Raw genomic sequence first — 26286 nt, forward strand, 5'->3', positions numbered from 1 at the left:
TTTCTTGATTGTATTGATATCGCTCTTTTCTAAATGCGACATATATTGCTGAATTCCACCTAGATAATTATTCGGATTCATAAAAGAATACACGATCTGACGTATAAAGTGAGATGCATTATTAGCACTCAATTAACAGACTATGTAGTGAATCTGCTAAGTATACGACACAAATGCAAGGTGATTTTAATTTACTTGGAAACCACCGGATGTATAAAAAAAAACTATCCCTGTGATTGGACCAATACAAGAAAATCGCACTTATGGGGATATATTTATTGTTTGTCCTGTTCTTGTCCTCACCATATTGTAAGTACGTTCAACTTTCTATAGTTTGTTTTCATTTGAATAGATCACAGTGAGTTCACGACGTTTGTTCTGCTTAAAAAGAACTGGCGTACAGTGCGATTAATAAATAGACAGTTTGGAAGCGAACAGACAGAGCATAGAAGGTAAGTAATCCAGCACTATTCTTCTGTGTTATGTTATCGCAGTTGGTACTATTTGACAGTTTAAATATTGCAAATACTTTTTGTGCAATTTTCATCAGCTTGTTTCTCTACCAAATGCCACCACTTCTTATATTGTACACCTGTCAGCTCCAATATGTTATCTTTTCTCAAAAGATTTCCCATGTCTTGCTATATAAGATATGAATGAGGTTTACATGGATTATGTTTAATGTCTGTTTTTCTAAACTTCTATGAACACTGTTCATTTAATATTAACTATGTCTATTACTAACATATGTAGACGAGGCATCCATGGATTTAATATTATGTATGTGTGGCTCAATGCGTTACAGGAAGAGCGCGTCAAGAACTTAATAAACATCACAAAATACGTTCATACGATTTTGCTATAGTATACATTAACTTGAATGTAGTAACCTATTCATGTACACCTATTATTTCTCTTTCAAATATTTTCTTATCTTTCACAGTTGGTTGATATATATATATATATATATATATATATATATATATATATATATATATATATATATATATATATATAGAGAGAGAGAGAGAGAGAGAGAGAGAGAGAGAGAGAGAGAGAGAGAGAGAGAGATAAATAAATATATAGAAATTGTTATGATTTCTATTCTGGTGTATTTAGTAGGTAGGCTTATATATGGTGATCACAACCACTTTGTTGCTTTCTTTTTTATTTACGTGCAAATAAAATATGGAGTTTATAGAGTACTTTTTATCTGCCTATCGTTATTAAACACAGATTGTATGAACTTTGAGGGCATTCAATGTCTGTTTGAGCTGATATACACTTCATAATATATAAGGTAGACAATTTTTATTTCATGAATATTTTCTATCTTTTATAGAATTAGTTGAACCATGACCAAAAGTGGTGTTACGATTTGTGTATTTCTTATCCTAAAGTACATCACTGCCAATGGTGGTAAGTATTCATACGATAAAAAATAAAATTATCATAGATAATATACACATTCTGTATGAAAATATCATATAGCAACAAATTTAAAAACATACATAAGAACATATAAATTCATCGCTGTGAAAAATATGCTAATGCAGAATTGAATAAACTCAAATCATCCATTTACAAATGAAAACACCAAGGATCCAATAAATAAATAATTAAACAAAGAAATAAAAATACAAGTTGTATTAATTTTAAGGACGTTATCGTTTTTAAATATAATTTCTAAATAACAAATATGTTATTGTCTACCATGACCATAAGTTCGTTATAACTGTTCATGATATTTGGTTGTTCAATTAGAATGATGATGCTGACATTATTGTTGTTGTTAATGAAGATATTGTTGTTTCAACGGTTATATGTTTTATTATTCTGATTACGAGTCTGATCCTATTGAAATACGTCAAACACGAAATTACCGCATACACTCTCTTATCAATAACAACTATCAGATACAAATCTGTCTTGATATTTAGCATATTTGGTGTTTCAAACTTTCAAGAAATAATTAGTAGAACAAACAAAACAGACCCTGATCTGTCTGTGCATCATTTGACGGCAGACCAGAGTCTATGCTCCATGCAGATGTACCAGACAAATAAGAGTATATACGTTATGTAACTTTCTTCTTTATTTTAAGCATTCACATATTCTTGTCTAATGTCGTGTCTTTCATATAAAACACAATACATGAATAGTGAATGTAGCACAGAATGGCACGCATTTCTTCGGGTCTATTGCTGAATAATAAACATGACATGGCGTATCCTGTAAAGAAAGAGTAACTTGCAGTATTGATAATTAAATGCTACTTAATCATAAAATTGATATCGTACGTTTAAAAAAATTGAGTGCTCCTAATAAAATTCAGTCATTGAACGTGCTAATTCACCGACAATCTTGAATTTTGCTGACTTGATAATATTCTTTAATTTTGGCAAAGGCATTGTTCCTGAACATTTCTAAACAAATTCGAAAAAATTAAAAAATAACTTTTAGTCCAAACAATTATATTCAAGTGTAAATCATTGAATCGTCTAAAATGAAATCGAAACAAATCATTAAACACATATTCAGACTAAACATAAAACAAGAACAGTTTTATGAGTAGGAATGAGTTGAAATTTTTCACTTCTCACTTTGTATGCATTGCCCTGACTTATTACGACCTTTTGTCGTAAATGGACACCACCCGCATTATGCCGCAATACTCAGTCACCAATGGCACATTGCCCCAAACTGTGAACATGTTCATTACCGAGGCTAAGTGTAGAATTACAATCCATGTAAGGAACTTATTTATAGCGTCATTATCTTAAAATACAGAATGTGTCTGTGGTCAAAACTTTGCATGTGTTCAAATAGTGTTGGAACAGTAGGTGTATATCATTGCAAGGGTATATGAATTCCATTATATGTCATAAGTATTGCTACCATAGTAGTAAATGGGGGCACCCTAGCGTCAAGGGGAATTAGCATTACAAGACCCCTTGGGCAACTCTAGCGTCAAGGGAAAATTAACATGGAGAAAAATCGTGGGTCAGATTAGCGTCAAGGGAAATTAACATGGAGAAAAATCGTGGGTCACTCTAGCGACAAGGGGAATTTAACATGGAACTATAGTGTGGGTCTGTCTAGCGACAAGGGGAAATTAACATGGGAATAGAGTTTGGGTTTGTCTAGGGACAAGGGGAATTGAATATGGGATTTTTTTTTTTAAATTTAAATTTAAATTTAAATTTAAAAAAAAGGGGTAGGCAATGGAAAGGCTATCTCTTTTCGAGAAATATGGCTGGCCCTGAAAAGGACCTTTGGGTTTTCTTCTTCTTCTGCTTCTAATTTCTTCTTTTTCTCCACCAAGTTCTTATTTTATCTCCAACACTCTTTCTCTTCTTCTCTTTCTTTTTCTCCTGCTCTTCTTTCTTCTTCTCTTCCTCCTCTTCTTTCTTCCTCTTCTCATTTTCTTCTTCTTTTTCAATCTTTTCGTTCCATTTGCTTATTCTTATTCTTTCCTCTTCATCCTCCTTCTCCTCCTTTATCTCTTTCATGACACCACTAATCTTGTCCTTTACCTTTTTTAAGTTATTAATTTCCATCTTTACACGATGGGGACTATAGGAATAATGGTCTTCAACCAGTCTTATTAACATCTGCTCCATCATTCCTAAGTTGTCTAAAACGTCTTGTAATGTTTGTATTTTGTCCATTTGGTTAGAAGCCATCTTCTTTTTTTATTCTTTGCAGAATGGTTTGAACGACGAATACTATGGGTTCTTATACTTAAAGCGCGTACGTGAAGGAAAACATCCCCCTAAAACGTAAAATTGATCTTACCTAGATCATGACCAAACAACGCGCGAACGTGAAGGAAAACATCCCCCTACTTTTTCATTTCATATAATAAAACCCAAACTATACTTTCTCATTTCATATAATAAAAACCCAAACTATACTCTCCACATACGTTAAGAAACAATAAACAAAATCCATAATCTACTATCCACACAATCTTACGTGAGCGCTTACAAAACCCAAACTATACTCTTCACATACGCTAAGAACAATAAACAAATCCATAATCTACTATTCACACAATCGTACGTGAGCGGGTACAAACACAAACACAAACACACAAACACAAACACACAAACACAAACACACAAACACAAACACACAAACACATACGCTAAGAACAATAAACTAATCCATAATCTACTATCCACACAATCGTACGTGAGCGCTTACAGAACCCTAACTATACTCTTCACCTACGCTAAGAAACAATAAAGAAACCCATAATCTACTATTCCCACAAACATACCTGAGCTCTTACAAGCACCAACACACAAACACATACCCTCACACTATCTTAAAAAAGAGTTAGTGTTTATAATCACACTACTCTACCTACGCACATTGGCAAATCGATCGTTATTTCTTTTCTAGAGTATTGGGTAGCCCTGAAAAGGGCTGTTTTTTTTGGGGTTTTTTTTGAACTTCATGGACACCTGGTTAATGGTGGCACCTTCCAGGCCTAGAACCACATACACATCTTGTCCCCCAGTTACTTTTTACCTTTTTTGGGGAGAGAGCAGAGGCAGGATATGTCGCTTCAGAATCCCAATTTTCAACTCTCTGGGATTCTGAAATTTCTTCTTCTTCTCTCCTTTTCCTCCTCCTCCTCTTCTTTGTATCTTCTCTCCTCCTCTTTGTATCTTCTTTCCTCTTCTTCTTTATATCTTCTCTCCTCCTCTTCTTTGTTTCTTCTTTCCTCCTCCTCTCTTATCCTTCCCTCCTCCACAATGGCTTCCGCGGCCAGTTCATTTAATATGCGCCTGGCATATTCCAGATGCACATGAAGTTCCAACAGTTTCTCCAGTCTCGTGTTCATTTTTGGTGTTGATCAATCAACAAGGGTAGCTGGACTGCCGAACGAGTTTCAATTTATAGTGAAAGCGCGGACGTGAACGAAAACATCCCCTAAAAACATAAAATTGATCTTACCTAGATCATGACCATAAAACAACGCGCCGACCTAAAAGAAACACTCACTCACTTTTTATGCTACCCATCACTATTTTAAAATTTTTATAAATCACTTCAATAGACTATCCACATACGCAAAGCAATCCAATCTAACCCCAAATTTACACCTCAAACACCAAAAAAAAAAAAAAGACATCATTTTAATCTACTATCCATACCAACTTACTTGACCACTTACAAACACAAACACACAAACACATACCCTCACATTTTTTTAAAAAAAGAGTTAGTGTTTATTTTCACACTACTCTACCTACACACATTGGCAAATCGATTGTTATTTCTTTTCTAGAGTATTGGGTAGCCCTGAAAAGGGCTGTTTTTTTTTTTTTTGTTTGCTATGGCATTCTTTTTTAGTTTCTAAGAATGCGATGTCCTCTGAGGATAGACTTTCTGGCGATAGGTCTGCTTCTTCGGAAAGAGAAGAAGAACTCTTTGGTGTCGATACGACAATCGACAAAGCCTCTGTCAGCTTCAGGCTGCTGCTGCTGCTCTTGTTGTTGTTGTTGCTGCTGTCTCTGAAGTCTGTACTTCTCTGTCCATTCTTCTTTTTCCCTGTTCATTTCTTCTCTGAAGAGCTCTTCTATCAGGTCTTCAGTGATTTTTAACATTCTCACATTCTCTATTTCTTCTGGCTTCGGTATCAGACTGTGTCTGACCCTATGCAAATTCACGTAGGCTTCGTTGAGTTTAGCTAGTTTGGAGCACATCTTCTTAGGAGGATGAGACGACAATGGATGGTTAGACTGGAAACAACCCGGTTCTTAAAGTCAAAGCGCGGACGTGAAGGAAAACATCCCCCACACGGTTTTTGAGTCGCAACGTTTAGTGAGTGTCATGAGAGGGATAGTAAGAAATGAAAGAGCATCAATCCAACATTCTTATAGCTAAACAAAAGACAAAGGCATTTTTTTCAAAACACATTTTTTATTCAAAAATCACTTAACACTAAACAACAACTCTAACATTTTTAACAATAATCCAACAATATAACATCAAACAATTTTTTCAAAACACAACATTTTTTATTCAAAAATCACTTAACACTAAACAACAACTCTAACATTTTTTAACAACAATGCAACACTAAAAGTTTCTCCACTAGGTAAAGAGGGATAACAGTCTTCCATGGTTTCTAGTAATCTAGGATGACTTCTCTCAAACTGTTGATTTCTATGGTATTATCGAATTCTGCATACAGGATGACGTTCACCGTTTCATCAGGGTCTCGGTCTTTAAACTGAATTTCCACACGAATCTGGCCGGATTTTATAGGGTGGAAATGTCCCTCGTCGCTGCCTTGGTCTGGAGTGAAATCGAAAGCCCACAAAGCGTAGCCTCCTGCATAATCCTCGTACGTAATACCGTGACTGGTATTGGTTCCTAACTGTCCGGTGGCTTCGTACAGGGACAAGTACGATCTCAAGTAATTCTTCTTGGTAAAGTCAGGTTCGAAAGGTCGGGTACACAAGGTCTTGCCATCGCGACTGACTTCGATTTTGGACACGCCAAAGTGTTGAAAGTAGAAAGGATTTTTTTCGGCAGCTCCGTTGAAGGCTGTATTCTCGACGATACCAACGATCAAACGTTTGGGTAACTGTCCTTGGAACAGATGATCTTCGATCATGGATCGCTGTCCCTTGGGAATGGTGAAGGTTTTCACTTCCACGCGTCGTATGGGATATTTGGCGGTCGTTCTGCTCAACGTCTGACTGATGTCGTTTCCCACTTTAGGTAACACTTCCACACGGCGTACGTAGAGTCTGGCTTCTAGGATTTTGGTTTTGTAACCGTCACTATCAGCCATCAAATGGAAAGCGGCACTGCTACGATTCAGTCTCAGGCGGACATCCACCCCGTTCAGCAAATACTTTTCTTGCAACCACATGTCCAAATGCAAACGATCCATCAGTTCTAAACTTGTGTCGGCTCCCGTGATTATCTTTCTTCGTTCTACAAATCCATCATTGTTGTCTTTCTTTTCATCAGTTTCCAATATTTCAAACTTGGTAGGTTCGTCAGCTTCCCATACCACACAGGCATTGAGATGAGTGTTCTTGGCATCTATTCCGTACGTCAAGAGATTTTCCAGGTAGGCACGATAAGGGTAAGTATCCATGCTGCTACTGACCAGTTTGTTATTCAAATACAAGTCCACTCCACTGAACAAGGAATGCATGAAATTGTTGACGGGAGCTACTGCTTCATCGTCTATAGCACCTCCAGTCTTATCTAGAATTTTGACTTTCAGGTACAAGTAACTGCTATTCAGATCGATGTAATCTTCGGGCTGTCCTTTGATTTCAAACTCGATGGGAGCGGAATCGGTCAGTGAGGAGACGGGGTGAAATTCCACCCACTGGGATTCTTGCATCGTCATCATCGTGGGGAACATGGCAAACAGATCCAGTTCCGTCTTGGAACAAGCGCAAGATTCTCGGTGCATCATTTTTTTGTCTCTTTTCTCAATAATCGAAAACGTCTAAGTCTCGAACGGTTCTTCTTTTCTTGGCCTTTCTAGCTTGAAGTCTGGTGAAAGGGTGTTTTCTTCGTCGTCTCTTTCTGCCTTGTTCTTGCTGAATGCCTGACTCGGTAGCGTGCAGGGCATTTATAGGTGTTTCTCGTTGGCCTAAAATGTCTTTGCCCGTTTGCAGCAAGATATTTTTGCCTGCCCTCATGAAGGCTTCTTTAGGGTTTTGTTTGTCGATGATGACATTTTGGAGAAATTCTTTGCCTTGCGTCAGTGCCGCATCTTTGAAGGCGTGCAATCCGCGTGTCACCATCGGTTTCAACACCGGGGCCACCGAACGAAAGGCCGATTTTAACATATCTCCTAAGCCGTGTCCTCGCTGTTGAGCAACCCCACGGTACACTGGATACATGACTTAAGAGTCGTGAGAGAACCGTTTTCGAAAATGGAGTTTCACCGTGACTTTTCCTTTGGTGAATGGAATATTTTGTCCCAGATCTCCTTTTATAGCAATGTTGACCGTGTCCAAATACGACTTACTGACAGGCAAATAGTGAGGATGGACAAATTCGCGGTGGACGTGGTAAGTGTTTCCACCTTCCTCGTCAGCGTTCGTGGCAGAATCAACTTTGAAAGGAATGACACGCAGTAACGGCACGGAGGTGTGTCCCACCACGTTGTACTCCACCACATCGGAATACACGAACATCAAATTCAGTCCTCGGTTCAGTTCTACCGGGGCACGAAATAACTTGCTAAAAGACTCGTTGTCGTAAACGATGGGTAATTCGTTTTTCTTGATCATGGTCTTTCTCATGTCCATGTCTCCGCCCAACATGTCATACAATTCAGGACAAAATAAAATGGACAGGATTTTACTCAGTTCAAATTTCATCAAGAAGCGACGAGCTGCTTTGTGGTACTCCATGGTGACATTTTTGTTGACATGCTCCAAAGCTTTCAGAAACACGACATTAAACCTTGAGGTTATGGTGCTGACCAAATGTTGACCACTAAAATAATAGCCTGGGGGAATGAACAATGATAGGTGGTGTACTTTTGTGTACGGGTTTTCTTGTCATATTTGACATTGCTATCCATCCACTGTTGCATTTGCTCGTCATGAACTTCCACATCAAAAAAATTTTGATTGGGAAGGACATTGAGGACTTGGGTCGGGTGAATCATTTCTACTAAAGCCACTTCCCAATGGGCTTCGTGATCTAACTGGATGGCCTGAGGTAATTTGGCCGTGTAACAGCACAACGTGTTCTTGGGAAACACCTCCATGGAACTGTCACTGGGTAAAATTAAGTAAAATTGGTTTTGGTGACTCATAATTCCAGAGTTCTGTGGCTGCCCGAGGGGTTACTGGACGTCAGAGGCGTGTCTCCGTCTAAAATGGGGTTCTGGTTGTGATTGAAGTGGTGACTGGCACTGGCACTGGACACAAGGTTCCCGGGGTTCCCGTTCGAGGTGAATTTCAGGGAGGGATTAGGAAGCAGGTAACCGATGCAACTGCTCAATAAAATGGTCCACAATTGTTTGTCTCCTTGTTGCAAACTCAAATTGGCGATGGCTGCCCCGATGACACAATACACCACGAAGATTTGGCAGAAAAAGACGATTTGCGTTTTAGGCACACGTTCTCCACACCACACCCACAAGGGTTGTTTTTGTAAATCTTGCACAGAAGAACTAGGGGAAGGAGGAGTGGTCGACGTAGCTGCGTCTGTGTGAAAAGGCATGATGATCACTTCTTTTTATAGTCGATGACTTGGGAAGCGTCGATCCAAGAATCAAAACTGGGTGGATATCCTTTCCAACGTACTTTGACTTCTTTGACACGTCGTTTGCCCACTTTACGGGTTCTGCGTTCGAGAATGCTTTCGATGTCGTACACGTCGTCTTCTTTTTTGGTGACACGTTGTAACTCGGGCAAATAAAACGTTCCTTTGAGCACTTCTCCGTTCATGTCTTCCAATTTATAGACGGCAGGATGACGGCCATGCACTCGTCCAGTGACGCGAAACAATTCGGTCGTCCAGTTAGGTAAGTAACCTTTGTCGAAAGTGCGTTTGGTTTTGCCAATGCGCACCCAATCTCCTACGGCCAACTCTCCACTTTTCTTGGGGACAGCCCTCGTCGGGGACGTACCAAACAGGCGCTCAAACACCAGCACTTCGTTCTCGGGAGTCACGTCTTGCGGGGCACGTCCGATGCTTCGATGGTAAGATTGGTTGTACGCTTGCACCAGGTGCGGTAAGATGTCGATGTACTTCAGAGTGTGGTGATGCGTAAAATATTTCCACATGCGTTCTTTCAAAGTGCGTTGAAAACGTTCCACGATGCTGGCTTTGGTTTCGGGATTCTCGGTGGTAAAAAAATGAATGTCACGTTTCTTTAATTCTTTTTGGAAAGCTTGGTTCAGAAATTCGGTACCTTTCTCCGTTTGCCATCGAAGAGGGTGACGACCGCTTTGTTTCAACACCCGTTGAAGGGCTCGCACTAACTCGCTGCTCGATTTGGAAGACAAGGGCACGACCCAGGCAAATTTGGAAAAGACGTCGATGACACAAAACAAATATTTGTAGCCACGATTGTAGCTGGCCAAATGAGAGACATCGACTAAATCGGCTTGCCATTGATGATCGATGCCTTCCACTCGGGTGCGACTTCTGGCAAATTTGCGTCGAATGGGTTTGTGTAAAGTGTAGGTAGCTTGTTCTTGTAACCATCGTTGCACTTGAGGTAAACGGAGACTTTTCAGTCGACTTTTGGCAGCACGATACAATTTTTGAACTCCTGCGTAACCTGCAGGATGGGAGGGATCGTAGTAAATGCTGGCTAAGACTTTTTCCATTTTTTTGTTTTGGTTGGTGTGTTAATAAGACACCCACTCTTGGAGGATGCTACTCTTTTTCTCTTGGGGTATTTTCTTGGATTGCAATGCTTTGCGTGTGCGGCCAGCAATAGGTGTCGAAGAGGAGAAGGATGTCTGAGCGGGGGATATCGGTTCTTGTTTCACTTCTGTCTTCACTTCTGTCTTCACTTTCTTTTTCTCTTGTGAGGAAGAAGGGGTAGCCATCATCTTTTTAATCCATCCAATTCTGGAGGTAGGTGGTGTTGTTAACTTGCGTACTTTTTCTGGTGGAGTTTGAAACCCTTCCTCTTCTTCTCCTTTTTCTGTCTTGGTCACGGGTACTGGTGGTACTGGTACTGGTATTGGTGATGGTGCTGGACTTTTCATCAAGGTCTTAAAATCTTTCAGAGTGGGTAGAGCTGTTTCGTCTAAAGCTTTCTGGTGAAAGAGTTGCAGTCGTTGCAAGAGTTGACCGTACTTTTGCGATTTTTCTGTTTCGGACAAATCTTGGCGATCCATCAAGGACTGCAATTCGTGTTGTAACTGGGACATCTCGCTCAAATGGGGATTGGGAGGTAAATGCGGGGTGTGTTGTTCTTGCCACCGATGGTATTCCATCCATCGTTTGTAAGGCACTAAAGCTAGTTTTCGTCCTTCCATGGGGGTTGTCAGGGGTCGATTCTGAGATCTTGGAACTTCCGAGGCCTTTTTATCTTGCTCCCACCAGTCCTCCCAACATGGTTCCCAAGACTCCTTTCAGTATGGGGCCTAACAAGAGAGATAAAATACCTCCACGTTGCACTAACATCTTCTTTTTTTGACGAATGGGAATTTTCTTTCGAACCATTTGGCGAAGAACGTGACGATGTTTACCTAAGCATTGTTTCTGGTGTTTGGACAAAGGGATCGTGCCTTTCAAAACGTTCAAACAACATTCGCACACGGTATCGATGACCTCTTTGGAGGCTGTTTGAATGAGTTTTTTTCGTAGGGGTGGAGAAGCTTTGGACAGGACAGATAACATGTCCCCATGTTTGGCTAAACGTGGGGCAGTCCTTTCCTTTTCTTTCCTTGGGGTTTTCTGGAGGGTGACATCTTTGAGTCTTCAGGAGCACCAAAAAACACTGATACACGACTTGGTCACAGGCCTTTTTTATACTGGAACGCGTCGCCACTGATTGTCTTTACGTCGTATTAGTTTGAGGACAGGCATGACACGTCGTGCAGGGGTACGTAACGGACTAAATCGAGCCAGTTCTTGCTTGGACAAATCCAGTAAACTTTGTAACATGCCCGATCTTTCTTGAACTTTGATCTTGGGAGAAGGTACTTTGTGAGCAGCAGCCACTGCCACTAAATTGGAAGGTCCTGCCACTGGGGAAGTTCTTTTGTGGGTCATCAACGGAGAAGTTCTTGGTGTGATCAACGTCTCCAAGTACTCTTCAGTTCTGGGTGTCATTAACGGAGAAGTGGACAAACGTGAAGCTGCCGGAGACGCAGTCACCGCCGTGGCAGGTCGTGGTTTGCGAGTGTAAGGTTGCGTCCTGGCCGAAGTGCCTCTCTTGCGACTAGTTTTCTGTGGACTTTTCTTTTTCTGGGGGCTTCTTTTCTTTTTCCGGGGTGGTGGTGGTGTCTGGTCAGAGGAGGGTCCTGCCACTGGAGAAGTTCTCTTTGGGGACCTGGTCTTTTTCTTCTTGGGGCTTCGTTGGACTTTTGTCTTGGGTATAACTTTGGGGGCATTAGGATCCCATCTTAAGAGTGAACGAATGATGACCCCTCCTAGAGTACCGCTCCCTCCAGGTTTCAAAATGATTTGTTTTTTGGTTTGAGTGTCGATGCGGGGATCGGCCAGTTGGACCAAAGCGACTTTGTTTCGATCAAAAAAGCGTTTGGTTTGATGAGGAAGCTGAATGATTCCTTGGAGTAATTGACGTGCCGTCACCGTCAACCATCGTAAGACTTCTTTGAGACTAGCTTCTAAGACACGAGCTCGTGTTTGTGGATTTTTTTCTCGACTGATGCCATACAAGGCACGAATCAATTTGACGGGAAGATGCGACTGAAGGGACGTCATGTTCGCACTGTGTGAGACAGACGAAAAAGGGTCTGAGGTTTTTATAGATTTTTTTTATGGGGAGTGAAATGAAGTCGAGGACGGAGACGTGTACAGGACAGGCCCTCCGTCTTGGCACCAGTGGTGAAACAAGTGGGTACAAAATCGCAAATCCTCGGGGGTCGTAGGTTTCAAATCGACGAGTAAATAGGCGTGTGGCGTTTGAGTGGCTTCGTCGTACGCCTGCGTCAGCCAAGGCATTCCTAACTGTTTGGCTAAGACTTGCACTTGCGATTTATCTCGAGGGCTTTTAAACAAGACCACGTAATGCGCATTGAGACTGATGGTGCGATGGGCTTTACTTTGTTGAAACAAATTTTGGGTGATGTAAACGACACTGGCATTACGGTGATGCCCTTTGCGCGTGAACCACAGTTTAATTTCTTCTTCGTCTTCTCCTAACATGTCGTCGAAAATGACCAAATGGGTTTGACGGGAGTCAGAGACGATGCCGTCGTCTTCTTTAGGAATGCCTTCCACAAACACGATGGAATCGCCTTGACTTTCTCGCGAGAGGCTGTACGCCGATTGCCACTCTTTGTAACACCACACGATCCGTTGAGGTGGCCGATCGATCAAATGATGTTTATGTTCGATCAAACGTTTGACGAATTCAGTTTTGACAGAACCGCTAGGTCCAGCAATGAGCATGTTAAAGGGATGGCGAAGATACAAAGCCTCCCAACTGGCACGATCTAAGTGTTCGTCGATGACTTTGACAGTAGAGGAAGAGGGAGCAGAGACAGTAGAGGTAGCCATGGTGTGAGGAATGTCACTTGTGACACGAAAAAACAAACAAGACAAGAGTTTATATACTTTTTTCAGAACACGTTTATTGAATGTTTTTTTCAAACATGAATACGAAAGACAAAAATACATAAAAGCCAAAGGCTTAAGTACAAGAATAAAAGGCACATGATAACCATGAACGTGGAATAAAAACAAGTGTCTGTGCAACAACCACATGTTTTGGGTAAAGTTCTAACCAGTTCTATAGTAGGGGGTAAGGTCACACAAGTGTCCTCCCGAATTAGTCTTTCAGGCCTGTCCACGACAGTCCTGTCCTGGGTGACGGGTTCTTCTGGCACCGTCACTAACACAGGTTGAAAAGTAACTTTTTTCCTTGAATAACTCTCGTGCATACTGGGCCACCTCTTGTGTCCAAGCCTCAAAACCCTGGTCTCGGTGATGTCCAACATTTGACTCCTAACCAATCTGGTTTCTTCTTCGTCAACGACAAGGTAAGTTACTTCAATGAACAATGAACTATTGGTCTTGGACGTTGTCCCTTTTTGTATGCTGACCAATATCGATGTGACCGTACGGCAACGTAAAGTGATTGGGAAGTCTCACTCGCTTCTGGTACACGATTTGATAGATTTTTTCCAGGGGCCGACTGACGATATGGTGAGTGGGTAAACGTACAACCTTGTTCGGTTGATAAGTGGTCACTTTAAAGTTTCCATCCTCTCCCGATTGCAAGGCTTCTTTCAATACCCCAAAGTTGACGACTCGACTGGTACGATGATTCAGAGTCAGTCCTTTCACTTTGCACGTCGTGTGCACTTCTCCTTGTTTGTCCCGGTATTCGTAGCCGTAATTTTTGGGACCACCACTGACGAAACTTAGAATCTTGTCGTCGGGATGCTCGTCTGTCCAGGCTCCTAAACGGTCTCCTTCGATGTCAGGGTGCTGTTGAATCGGGTGATGGATGTAAATGCAACTGTCCGCGTCAAAGTACAGGACGCGTTCTTCTAACAGTTCTAAAGCTTCGTACAATTTTAAGCGAGCATGAGCTGTCACGTAAGCCGCAATGATGACATTTCCAAAAGGGTCGTCTTGTACAAAGTCCAGATCTTCTTCGTAATTGACCAAGATCAAATCCTCTCGAACGACGTCCACGTGTTTCATGTATTTGGTTTTGTCGTGAATCATCTGGAAGTAGCGGGAAGGTTCTGTCAAATATTCCGTCTTGGGTAAACACGGGCGTTGTGCCATTTTACCCCACAAGCAATTTAACATCACTTTGGCAAACGATCGCCTGCCTTCGTTTTTTTCGATGTGGTCTAAAGAGATGCCTTCTTGTGCGTAGTATTTCTCTTTGAATTGTATTTGGTCTTCGGGAGTGTGACACCAGGAAGGATAGCCGCTGGCTTCTTGTTTCAGTTTCAAAAAGGCATCCACGTGGTCGGCGAAAATGCCTTTCTGAGTAGGGTTACCCATGTGGTACTGTTGTGTCTTGGGAAAGTGGCAAATTTCGTACACTTCTAACAGTTGGTATCCCATGTCCAGAGCTTTGAACAATTCCACGCTGACCCAGGTTCCCGTCAAGGCACGTTCTTCCTGGCTGTGATGGCAAGGTTGGTCCTGGTTGCACGTTTCGGCACAAGTACGGCACAAGGGAAACATCAGTTTGCCTTGGGACATCCATGAAATAAGCAACCGTTAAACTCGTACACGATCTTGGGGTTTTCTAAGTCCCAGCCATCTACCGAATACGTTCCGATGGTCTTTTCGCCTCCTCCGTTGCGGGCATGCTGAATCCATTTGTCTTCCTTGTCGCATAGTGGGTCGTTTGAGGACTGATGACAGCCACGGTGTTTTCAGGCATGAATCGTTGGCGGTACACTAAGGAACACGCTTTGGCAATGGTGCAAGCTTCTTTCAAAGGATCGATCCCTCCGTGTTCCATGAACAGTTCTCGAAATTTTCCACACAAACGTCGTAAAATGTCCACGTCGGAACGACAATACTTTAACATTTCTTCCTGAAAGTCGACGGGGTCAGAGGCATGAGCCTGGTACCAAGCGTAGAAAGCTTCTCGTTGTTCGGTACGCATGTTGTCGGGGTCGTAATAGTGAGCCTCAGGTAAATGGGGTAGAACGGCATGTTGATTGGCTTCCGTATTGAAAAAGTGTGGAAAGTACCCTTTAGCCATTTCTGTCATTCCAAACGTTTTAGGCATTCGACTCAAAGGCATGGCCAAGTAACTCATCGAATCTTTAAACTGTACTTGTCCCACTTGCATGAAAATGATTTTGGCTCCGTTCAAAGTGACTTTAGGACGCTCGGTGCCTTGTTCCGTATAGTATCTGAGAAGAAACTGTCCATCGTATCCGGAGAAATTGTGAGCCATCACCGTGGCATGACGATGACAATCTCCGTAACGTTCGATGTCCTCTTTGCTCCATGTCTTGTCGATGGGGTCTAAGACCCATTGGGCAAAATCGGCTAACGTGTTTGGTCCTCGAAAGATTTTTTCACGTCCTCCAGGAATCTTGCTGCAGTGAGGGCAATGACTGAAGATAGGTTCTTGAATGCACTTCTCGCACGCTCGATGAGCCACGCAGAAATTAGGAATGTGAATGCCGGTCTATTGCATGCATTCGAAATCGAAAAAGATGAAATTGCCTTTCTTCTTGTGACCGTCCTCTTCCTCTGGTGGTGGTTGGTATTTTTGCACGTAACATTCGTGTTCCAAGTCCACGATGTGGTGACAAATGTGACATTTTTTCTTTCCTCGACATACGTGTGCCTTGGTACTATTGGTACGTATGCCTTGTCCACACGTAGGGCACAATCTCAGGAGTTGACAAGCACATTTCTTCTGTGAACCTTGTGTTTTCAAATGTTGCTGGTAACAGGTAGGGCTGACAAACGTGCGCAGACAAGTTGAACAAGGCACTGGTTCTTCGCTCAGACAGGGTGGAGAGGCCAAACATCCTGGGCATTTCCATCCGCAAGACTTGTGTTGCTCTCGATTGTTATAACCATAATCACATTTCTCACAATAATAACTGTATCCCAGGAATCCAGTGATACTGGTAATGGTATCGAAATGTTCATCGTGATAATAGACATGAATGTATTTTCCGTCCTTAAAATCTTGGCCTCGAAACAACAGAGTTCCACGCATTTCTTGAGGGTGCACTTTCAAGGTGTAGCGTGGAGCTAGGGCATCTTGCAATTTTTGCATCTCAGGAATGCCACAGGGTGTGTCTTTGGACAGTCCGGCTTGTTGTAACAGGAGTTCTGCTTCATTTCGTTGTTTGGCTCGATCGGATTGTTGAATAGTTTTCCAGGTTCTTTTCCATTCTACCGTGTCGTTCTTGTTGGCATAGGTTCGTCCCACCACGATGGCACGGGCTAAACACATCTGGCCTTGAGGGTTGTGAATTCGGACGAGACTTGTTTTGGTGTTGCGAAGGTTGTCCACCAATAACATCTTTTTGCGTCCTGTCCCTTGAGGAAGAGAGACGTGGGCCATTTTCAGTGTGGCTTTACCATCGGTGATGCCAAACTGGTCATTAGATTGTTGTACGTGTTGAATCTTGTCCATGATTTTGGAAGGGGTTAGTTCTGCGGGTCTGCTAAACTCGATCCAAACAGGGGATTTCAAACCGTCGTGATCTATGGATAGTGTCAAGCGATCGTCTTCTTTGGGTTGACATTGTCGCTTGAGTGCGGTGAGCAAAGAATCCCACATCTCGGTGATAAACCCTTCTGCTTTCTCCAAGGGTACGTCGGCCTTGAAATCTTTAAACTTCACCGTGTAGGTGTAAGCCGTAGTTCTAAATTTTCTAGATGAGCGCTTTTCCGTCTCTCGAATGGAATAGTACTTTTCAGGGTTGACTAAGGCTGGTGAACTTGGTTTAGAGGGTTCGGATTCTGGTTCACTCATGTCCTCTTCAAAATCACTTGCATGAATTTGTGCCAAGATTTCAGCCCTGGTACGAGGCGATAGATCACGTTTCTGCCTCTTACTTTCTTCTTCTTCTTTCTTCTCGAATGAATAGGATCGTTTCATCTTGAGTGCAAAACGTCAAATGACTCAAGTTCAAACACCATAGACTAATATATAGTCATGGCAAACCAGCGTATATAAAAAGGGTGTGTCTTGTCCTTTCACTATTCATTTCACTCTCAAACCGAGGAGAACAATGGAAGAGACTAGCCAAATCGAACGTTTCGTCAGAGCTTTGCGAGGGGTCATTAGAAAATTATCTTCAGACCAGCCTACGGACTACTCTCCTTCCTTTCGAGATAAGAGTCAGGATACTTGCTATATCTGTCAGAAGAAAGGGCATTGGTCTTCAGAGTGTCCAGACCGTCAAAAAATAAAAAAAAAACAGGAGCTAAAAAAGACAAAAGTCAAGATACCTGTTATTATTGTAAAGAAACAAGGACATTGGTCTCCAGATTGCCCAAAAAAGAAACAAGAGGAGTCAGAAGAAAAGAAGGATTCTTCAGAAGAAGAGAGGGATTCTTCGGAAGAAGAGAGGGATTCTTCGAAAGAAGAGAGGGATTCTTCAGAGGAAGAAAGAAGACAATTCTATTTAAAAGAAGCAAAGAAACAGGAGAAGAAAAGAAGAAGGGAAGAAAATGAGGAAAAAACGGTGAAGAAATTCAAAAAACAGAGAGACTAAACAAGGAGAAAGAAGAAGTCAATGAACTTTTAATTAAAGTGCTGTGCTGTGAATTGGATTGTAAAAAATGGATAAAAGAATACATGAATGATATAAGGTAAGTGTCTTTGAGTTTTGATTTTAAAATAAGAAGCTACACTCACGCACTCATACACAGACACGTACTATAAGGGTAAAATGGGTGGGGTTTATTTTTGAGTTATTGGCAAATTGAAATTGTATTTCTTTTCGAGAAATGTGGGTGGCCCTGAAAAGGGCCTTTTTATTTTGGTGTAGGGGTGAGTTTAACCAATCAACTTTAACTGCCTTAAGCCTTTGCCACGGCCAAGGCCTACTTCTGATGATTGGGTTGAAATCACTAAGGGTGGTACGATAGGCTTAGTCACAGGGTTGGCGTGTTTAGCTCGGGAAGGTCGTATTCTCTTCGGTCGTGATAAAGAAGTCTGATACATTTGTTTCAGACTTCTTAACTCCGCTAAAATGTCCAACAGTACCGTAGCCGTTTGATTTTCACCCTCTTGTTTCTTTGCTGCTACTTCTTCTTGCTGTTGTTGCTGTTGTTTTTTTCTTACCTCTTCTTGTTGCTGTTGCTGTTGCTGTAGGAGAAAAGCTTGTTCCGCTTCCTTTTGTCGTTGCATAAATTTCTCCAATTCTTCTTTCTGTCTCTGTCTAAAATTCTCCACTTGCGGTAATGAAGAAGGTAACGAAGGTTCCGGAACAAATTCTTGCGAGGTAAGAAAATCCACAAAATCCCAATGTACCTCTTCTGAAAGTAAGTCCGGGTTCCCTTGGGCAGTCTCCCCTGCTGGTGCACCCCAATGGATCGTTTTCTGAGTTTCCGTCATGTTGAATCACTGTCGCATAGATTGACTGCACACAAGCGCTAACGAATATATATAGACCACGTGACGTCACAGACTGCTCTCTTCGGATTGGATGCGAGCTGACTGAATTTTGTAACGCGTGTTCGGATTGGTGAATGAATTCAATCCGTTTCAATCCTTCCTGTACCTATAAATAAGCGCAGTTCACTGCATTGATTCACCTATTCTCGTCGCTTCAAGATGTGGACCACAGTTGAGTCATCCACCCTTGTGTCTTCCATGATGTTTAGGACGGACATGCTCATGTATGTCAGGTCCAAGTGGACTGTTGTTGATAGGACAGATACTAGTCAATGGATGAGGAGAGTTTACATAGAAAGACAAGGATGTTTCAAGAGGGTACTTGTGTATGGACCGGCAGTTAGAAGGAGTTTAAGAAGAAGAAGAAGAAGATGTGACAGATGCCATCTATGTTAATATTAATATTAACATAAACCCAAAGGCCCTTTTCAGGGCCAGCCATATTTCTCGAAAAGAGATAGCCTTTCCATTGCCTACCCCTTTTTTAAATTTAAATTTAAATTTAAATTTTAAAAAAAATCCCATATTCAATTCCCCTTGTCCCTAGACAAACCCAAACTCTATTCCCATGTTAATTTCCCCTTGTCGCTAGACAGACCCACACTATAGTTCCATGTTAAATTCCCCTTGTCGCTAGAGTGACCCACGATTTTTCTCCATGTTAATTTCCCTTGACGCTAATCTGACCCACGATTTTTCTCCATGTTAATTTTCCCTTGACGCTAGAGTTGCCCAAGGGGTCTTGTAATGCTAATTCCCCTTGACGCTAGGGTGCCCCCATTTACTACTTACCATGGCAACAAATTACAGTTACATCGACAAAATTAGAGTTCCATCCATAACTGTATCCAATAAAAGTACGATGATTCCATTACGTTACTTCAGGTTTGGTAACGTTTAGCCATCGTGTGCACCAGATACTTGTCAATACCCAAAGATTTTGAGACTCTGGCTGTTTGTGTTATACAACATATGCAGGCCTCCTGTCGCACAATGGTGCGATACAACCTGATTCATCAGGACCAAACATGAAATGTAAAGATCAACATCACCATCTAAGCAACATTAAACATTATGTATGTGTGGCTCACTGAGTTACATGAGGAGGGCGTCAAGTACATCAACATTATGCCTGTGTGGCTCACCGTGTTACATGAGGAGGGCGTCAAGTACATAAACATGATAAACACTGGACAATAATTTCATAAGTTTTTGCTATAATATACATTGTAGTTGAAAGCATTAACTTCTAAGTGTTCGTTCATTAATTCAGATTTTCAATCTTTGTCTCATTTTTCACATTTGTTATGAGTTGTTATATATATATATATATATATATATATATATATATATATATATATATATATATATATATATATATATATATATAGAGAGAGAGAGAGAGAGAGAGAGAGAGAGAGAGAGAGAGAGAGAGATTGATATATAGCACGTGTTATTGTTTGTTAGGCTAGTATACTTAGGTTGGTAGGCTGATACATCATGATCGCAACAACTGCGTTGTTTTGTTTTTCTTCTTGATGTGCAAATAAATGTGTCACGATATCGAATTGATAGTGTATGTTTTATCCCCCTATCGTTATTCGCCACAAATTGCAGTGTATGTGTGTTCTTTGTGACTATGCATAATTTGTTTGATCTTATTCACAATTCATAAATAATTAGGTGGACAAGCTTTATTTCATGAACATTTTCTCTCTTGTGTAGATGAGTTGAACCATGACGAAAAGTATTTTCTCGATTTTTATATTTCTTATTCCAAATTACATCACTGCAAAAGGTGATAAATGTTAATACACAGTTAAACTCTGAATGATTTAATACTAACATATAAGTTAAAATATCATAGATTAAAAATATCAATATGAACATATAAATTTATCAGTGTGCAAAAATATGCTAATGTTGAATTGAATAAACTTAAAGCATCATTTTGCAAATGAAAACACCAAGGATCGATAAAGAAATAATTAAAAAACGAAATAAATTAAGACAAGTTCTGTTAATATTAGAAAAAGTATCTTTTTGAAATCGAATATGCAGAATACATGTACACTTTATTGTCTTGCGAGACCAAGAGTTTTTCATATTTTTTCAGGATTTTTAAAAATTCTTTTTTAGAATGGTTATATATTCTATTGTCCATTGAAACTCTGGAACACGAAATTACCGCATACACCCTCTTATGATTTACAAATATATTTGATTCAGATCTTCTTTAATATAATGCGCCCGCTGATTTTGATTTTTGTACGTTCCAAGGATTAATTATTTAAACAAACAAAACAGATCCTGTTCTACCTCTGCATCATGTGAAGGCAGATCAGAGTCTATGTTCCAAGCAGTTGTACCAGACAAATACGAGTGTATACGAATAAAAGACATTAATTCTGAATGTAGCACTGAATAGCACACAATTCGGCGGGTGTGTTGAAGAATAGTACGACAGCGCATTTACATGGTATGTATGACAATCGCTTTGTTCGGAATATTTCTAAACGCGTTCACAAAAATCACAAAGTAATGTTAGTCCAAAACAATGATATGAGCACTTTGTAATTTCAATAAACTAATTTAAATCAATGATTCCTTAGAAATGAAATCTAAACACAACATTAAATACTTCCGCAGAATGAAAATAAAACAAGAACAGTATTGTGTATAAGAACGAGAATAATGTTTCACTTCTGTTTATATACATTTGCCTCGATTTAATTACGACATTTTGTTGCACATATGCTTCACCTGTATTATGCCTCAATACTCAATCACCAATGGAAACTTACCCCAAATTGTAAACAGGTTCATTATCAAGGCTACATTTAGAATTACACTCCAAGTAAACAACTTATTTATAGTGTCATTATCTTTAAAAAAAATGTCGGTGGTTTTGGAAAAACTTTGCTACGTAAGAACATGTTTACCAATGATCATTACAATCTAAATTCATCTAAACATAGTAACTACACATACACACAATATATATAAACACTGACAAGAAACCAGTGGAAAACTGAAGCAAATCCTGCCCAGAAATTTCAAAGTTTTTGTCATATTTATTGTTCCCTTGACCTACACGACCTTGATTGATCCAATGCTATTGGAAAGATAGTTATTCGCAGTGTTAGTAGGCAGAGGTGGGCCAGTTAATTGGTGTCGAAGACTGGGTTGGGAAGATAATTATTTGCAGTGTTATTATGGCAGAGGTGGGCTAGTCAATGGGTGTAAGAAGACTGGGTTTGGAAGATAGTTATTTGCAGTGTTATTGTGGCAGAGGTGGGCCAGTCAATTAGTGTCAGAAGACTGGGTTGGGAGCAGCAACTGCTCTTGTTTTGTAAGTGAATTTGTAGGCGCAAGAAAAATAAATATGTGTTTTCTAACCGTGTGTTATATATGCATTTACTGTGTAGGAGGCATTGTATGCATTATTTGTAACAAGAACCAACCATGAATAATTAGAACCAAGCAACACGCACCCCACGTTCATCTGCGCGTGTACTGTCTACGTTTCCGAGTCTGAATTTAAACATAGTTAATACAGTTTTCTTTTATTAGGTTTTGATATTTAATGAGTTGCAAACTGATTTGTACACGCGTTCACCCTCTTAGAACAGAACGGGATTTATTATTATTATTATTATTGTTATTATTTTATCTTAACCTATGTGCCATGAATGGAACTAGGAAGAATGATCTGGGCTCTTTTATGGACGTTTCCTGTGGGAACGGATCACTAAATGGTGTATACAGAATTCCCGTTAGCGAAAGACAGGACCGTTATGATGTCTCAGGCAAATATATAGTGACCGGTTAAGATGGGAAAGACGGAATAGTTGCTATTTTGGTCCCTTGAAATAATGGCAGCAGCAGTGGTAACTCGAATTCCAGTACAAGTTACACTGGCATATACTACAGTTCTGAAGGTGTCATTTACACCAACTGGATCTTGACCGGTTACAAGGAGTGGAGGAGCCGATGGGCAACAAACTTACTCCGTCATTCTGTTTTCCAATGAGTATCAAATTACTCAGATGATCACTAGGGCATATTAGAAAACCACCTTGTTGTTATAAATACAATTTAATGGCATTAAATCACAAGATGTAGCATGTACCACATTACTCCATTCCAGCAAACAGAGTGTGCACATGGTGATGCTTACCATGAACTGTCTTATTTTATGTGAACTTTGTTACTCGGCAAATGTCAATGTTTACTAGATAGCATTACAAAAAAATAGATTAGTTTGACATCAATTCTTGAATGATATTTTAATTTTCGCAAAGCGAGAAAATATCTCAATTTAAACATGTGCATTAAAACAGACAGTGTGAAATGGTGTATGTGCTAATATTGCATGAAATGGTAAATCTGGCAACACTATATGAGTATGAAACAGAACTGAAGTCTTTACAGAATACCGAAACATCTGCCATGCAGAACATTACTTCTTTCCTTTTTTCTGGATTGCCCTATATTTCGATCTACCCATAAACATAATGTTGATGCAAGTAGATATGAGGGTGGCATTGCTTCCAAGAGTTATTTGTAACGTTTCCTCCAGAGAATAATATGCCGTGATGTACACTATAAATGATAATTTTGATTTTAAAAAATCGTTTAGCTGGATTCCATCTCTTTGTTCTAATTTATCTACCGTTTATTAGGTAGGCATAATTCTTTACTTAATGTCTGACTGAAATTCTATAAAAAGCGCCAAGTGCTTGAATATAGTGAAAATTATTGCATGTATTAAAGACGTAATCTTACATAACTGAAATTCTTTGATTTTCACTGGTAGGGGGATTTCATTTGAACCACCCATTCCGTTGTATAACATAGTGATCACTTTGACTATTATTTACTTTCATCCCGGGAATATCGTCCTCGTTATATCCATTGATAACAATGGAAATATATATTGCAAATCCATTACACTGATGATGGATTCATCACACTGGTTAATATTCACCAGAACCAAACTCTACTCAACTTGTACTGCTTCCTTTGCACCCTTTAGATTCTTTATCTCCCACCCCCATACACGTGCATTAAGTCATAGCATTATTCTAGCAAAGTATATTAATATTTGGAGTTGTAGTGGGTGATACTATGCAGTGTGTAACGATTCTAAAATAGCTATTGCAACAGGGCCCTGTTTGGAAAGCTAAACAAAATTGATTTGTGTGGCTAATCAGTCCATTTGTAATGGATGGGAAGATAATAATTTGCAGTGTTAGTAGGGCAGAGGTAGGCTAGTCAATTGGTGTCCGAAGACTGGGTTGGGAAGATAGTTATTTATAGTGTTAGTGTGGCAGATGTGGGCCAGTCAATAGGTGTAAGAAGACTGGGTTGGGAAGATAGTTATTTGCAGTGTTATTATGGCAGAGGTGGGCCAGTCAATTGGTGTCAGAAGACTGGGATGAAAAGATAGTTATTTGCAGTGTTAGTGTGGCAGATGTGGGCCAGTCAATAGGTGTCAGAAGACTGGGTTGAAAAGATAGTTATTTGCATTGTTAGTATGGCAGAGGTGGGCCAGTCAATTAGTGTCAGAAGACTGGGTTGGGAGCAGCAACTGCTCTTGTATTGTAAGTTAATTCGTAGCTGCAAGAAAAATAAATATGTGTTTTCTAACCGTACGTTATATATGCATTTACTGTGAAGGAAGCATTCTATACATTATTTGTAACAGGAACACAACCATAAATTATCAGAACCAAGCAATACGCACCTCACTTTCATCTCCGCGTGTATTGTCCACGTTTCCGAGTCTAAATTTAAACTAGTTACTACAGTTTTCTATTATTAGGTTTTGATATTCAATGGGTTACAAACTGTTTTGTATACAAGTTCAACCTCTTAGAACAGAACGGGATTTATTATTATTATTATTATTATAGATCTCAACCAATGCGGAAGCTTGTGTGATCCCTGTGCCATGAATGGAACTTGGAAGAATGATCTGGGCTCTTTTATGGACGTTTCCTGTGGGAACGGATCACTAAATGGTGTATACAGAATTCCCGTTAGCGGCGGACAGGACCTTTATGAATTTTCAGGCAAATATATAGTGACCGGTGAAGATAGGAAAGACAGAATAGTTGCTTTTTTGATCCCTTGGAATAATGCCAGCAGCAGTGGTAACTCGAATTCCAGTACAAGTTACACTGGCATATACTACAGTTCTGAAGGTGTCATTTACGCCCACTGGGTCTTGACGGGATACAGGGAATGGAAGAGCAGATGGGCAACAAACCTACTCGGCCATGCTGTTTTCAAACGAGTATAAAATTACTCACATGATCAATAGGGCAAATTAGGAAACCACCTTGTTGTTATAAATACAATTTAATGGCATTGAATTATAAGATGTAGAATGCACCGCATTACTCCATTCCAGCAAATTATTTTATGTGAACTTTGTTACTCGGCAAATATCAATGTTTACAAGATAGCATTACAAGAAAATAAATTAGTTTGACACAACAATTCCTGAATATTATTTTAATTTTCGCAAAGCGAGAAAATATATCAGTTTAAATATGTTCATTAAAACAGACAGTGAAATGATGTATGTGCTAATATTGCATGAAATGGTAAATCTGGCAACACTATATGCGTTTTAAACAGAATTTAAATCTTCACGGAATATTGAAACATCTAGTATGCAGAACATTACTTCTTTCCATTTTCCTGGACTGCCTTATATGTCGATCTACCCATGAACGTAATGTTGATGCAAGTAAATATGAGGGTGGCTTTGCTTCCAAGAGTTATTTGTAACGTTTCCTCCAGAGAATAATATGCCGTAATGTACACTATATATGATAATTTGATTAAAAAATATAGTTTAGCAGGATTTCATCTCTTTGATCCAATTTATCTACCGTTTGTTAGGTAGACATAATTCTTTATTTATGGTCAGACTGAAATTCCATAAAAAGTGCCAAATGCTTGAATATAGTGACAAAATATTAAGGACGGAATCTTAAATAACTGAAATACTTCGATTTTCACTGGTAGGGGGATTTCATTTGAACCACCCATTCCGTTGTATAACATAGTGACCACTTTGACTATTATTTACTTTCATCCCCGGAATAACGTCCTCGTTATATCCACTGACAACAATGGAAATATAGTTCGCAATTCCAATATACCTAAGGTGGATTCATCACACTGGTTAATATTCACCAAAACCTAACTCTGCTCAACTTGTACTGCTTCCTTTCTTTGACGGTCATCTCTGAAGTGATAACATTGTGCTAATGTATTCAGATCATGGCTTTAATTATACACATTTGCTAAGCACAAAGCCAAAACGACATCTGTTTTCAATCTTGGACACTTACACTGGCGTAGATGAATTAGCGCAAATGCACCCGAAATAATAGTTTTATGTCGTCTTCAAGGATTTGTCCGCAGTGAACGTACGCAGTTTACTGATTTAGACATAAAATAAGCATTCATTCGTCAAGGAT

The 26286-nt window shown here is 40.0% G+C and overlaps 1 protein-coding gene across 1 annotated transcript; it reads left to right on the plus strand.

The window, feature by feature from the left end:
* The first annotated feature begins 258 nt into the window (after positions 1–258).
* On the plus strand, positions 259–25664 carry LOC149790560 (uncharacterized). Its single transcript, XM_089971423.1, has 3 exons — positions 259–452; positions 1343–1419; positions 24706–25664. The coding sequence occupies exons 2-3, from the start codon at positions 1356–1358 to the stop codon at positions 25092–25094; spliced, it is 453 nt and encodes a 150-aa protein (XP_089827549.1). The 5' UTR covers positions 259–452; positions 1343–1355; the 3' UTR covers positions 25095–25664.
* Positions 25665–26286: the final 622 nt, after the last annotated feature.

This window comes from Sinohyriopsis cumingii, chromosome 10 (assembly GCF_028554795.1).
Source record: "Sinohyriopsis cumingii isolate HCF-2022 chromosome 10, ASM2855479v2, whole genome shotgun sequence".
NCBI classification, from domain to species: domain Eukaryota; kingdom Metazoa; phylum Mollusca; class Bivalvia; order Unionida; family Unionidae; genus Sinohyriopsis; species Sinohyriopsis cumingii.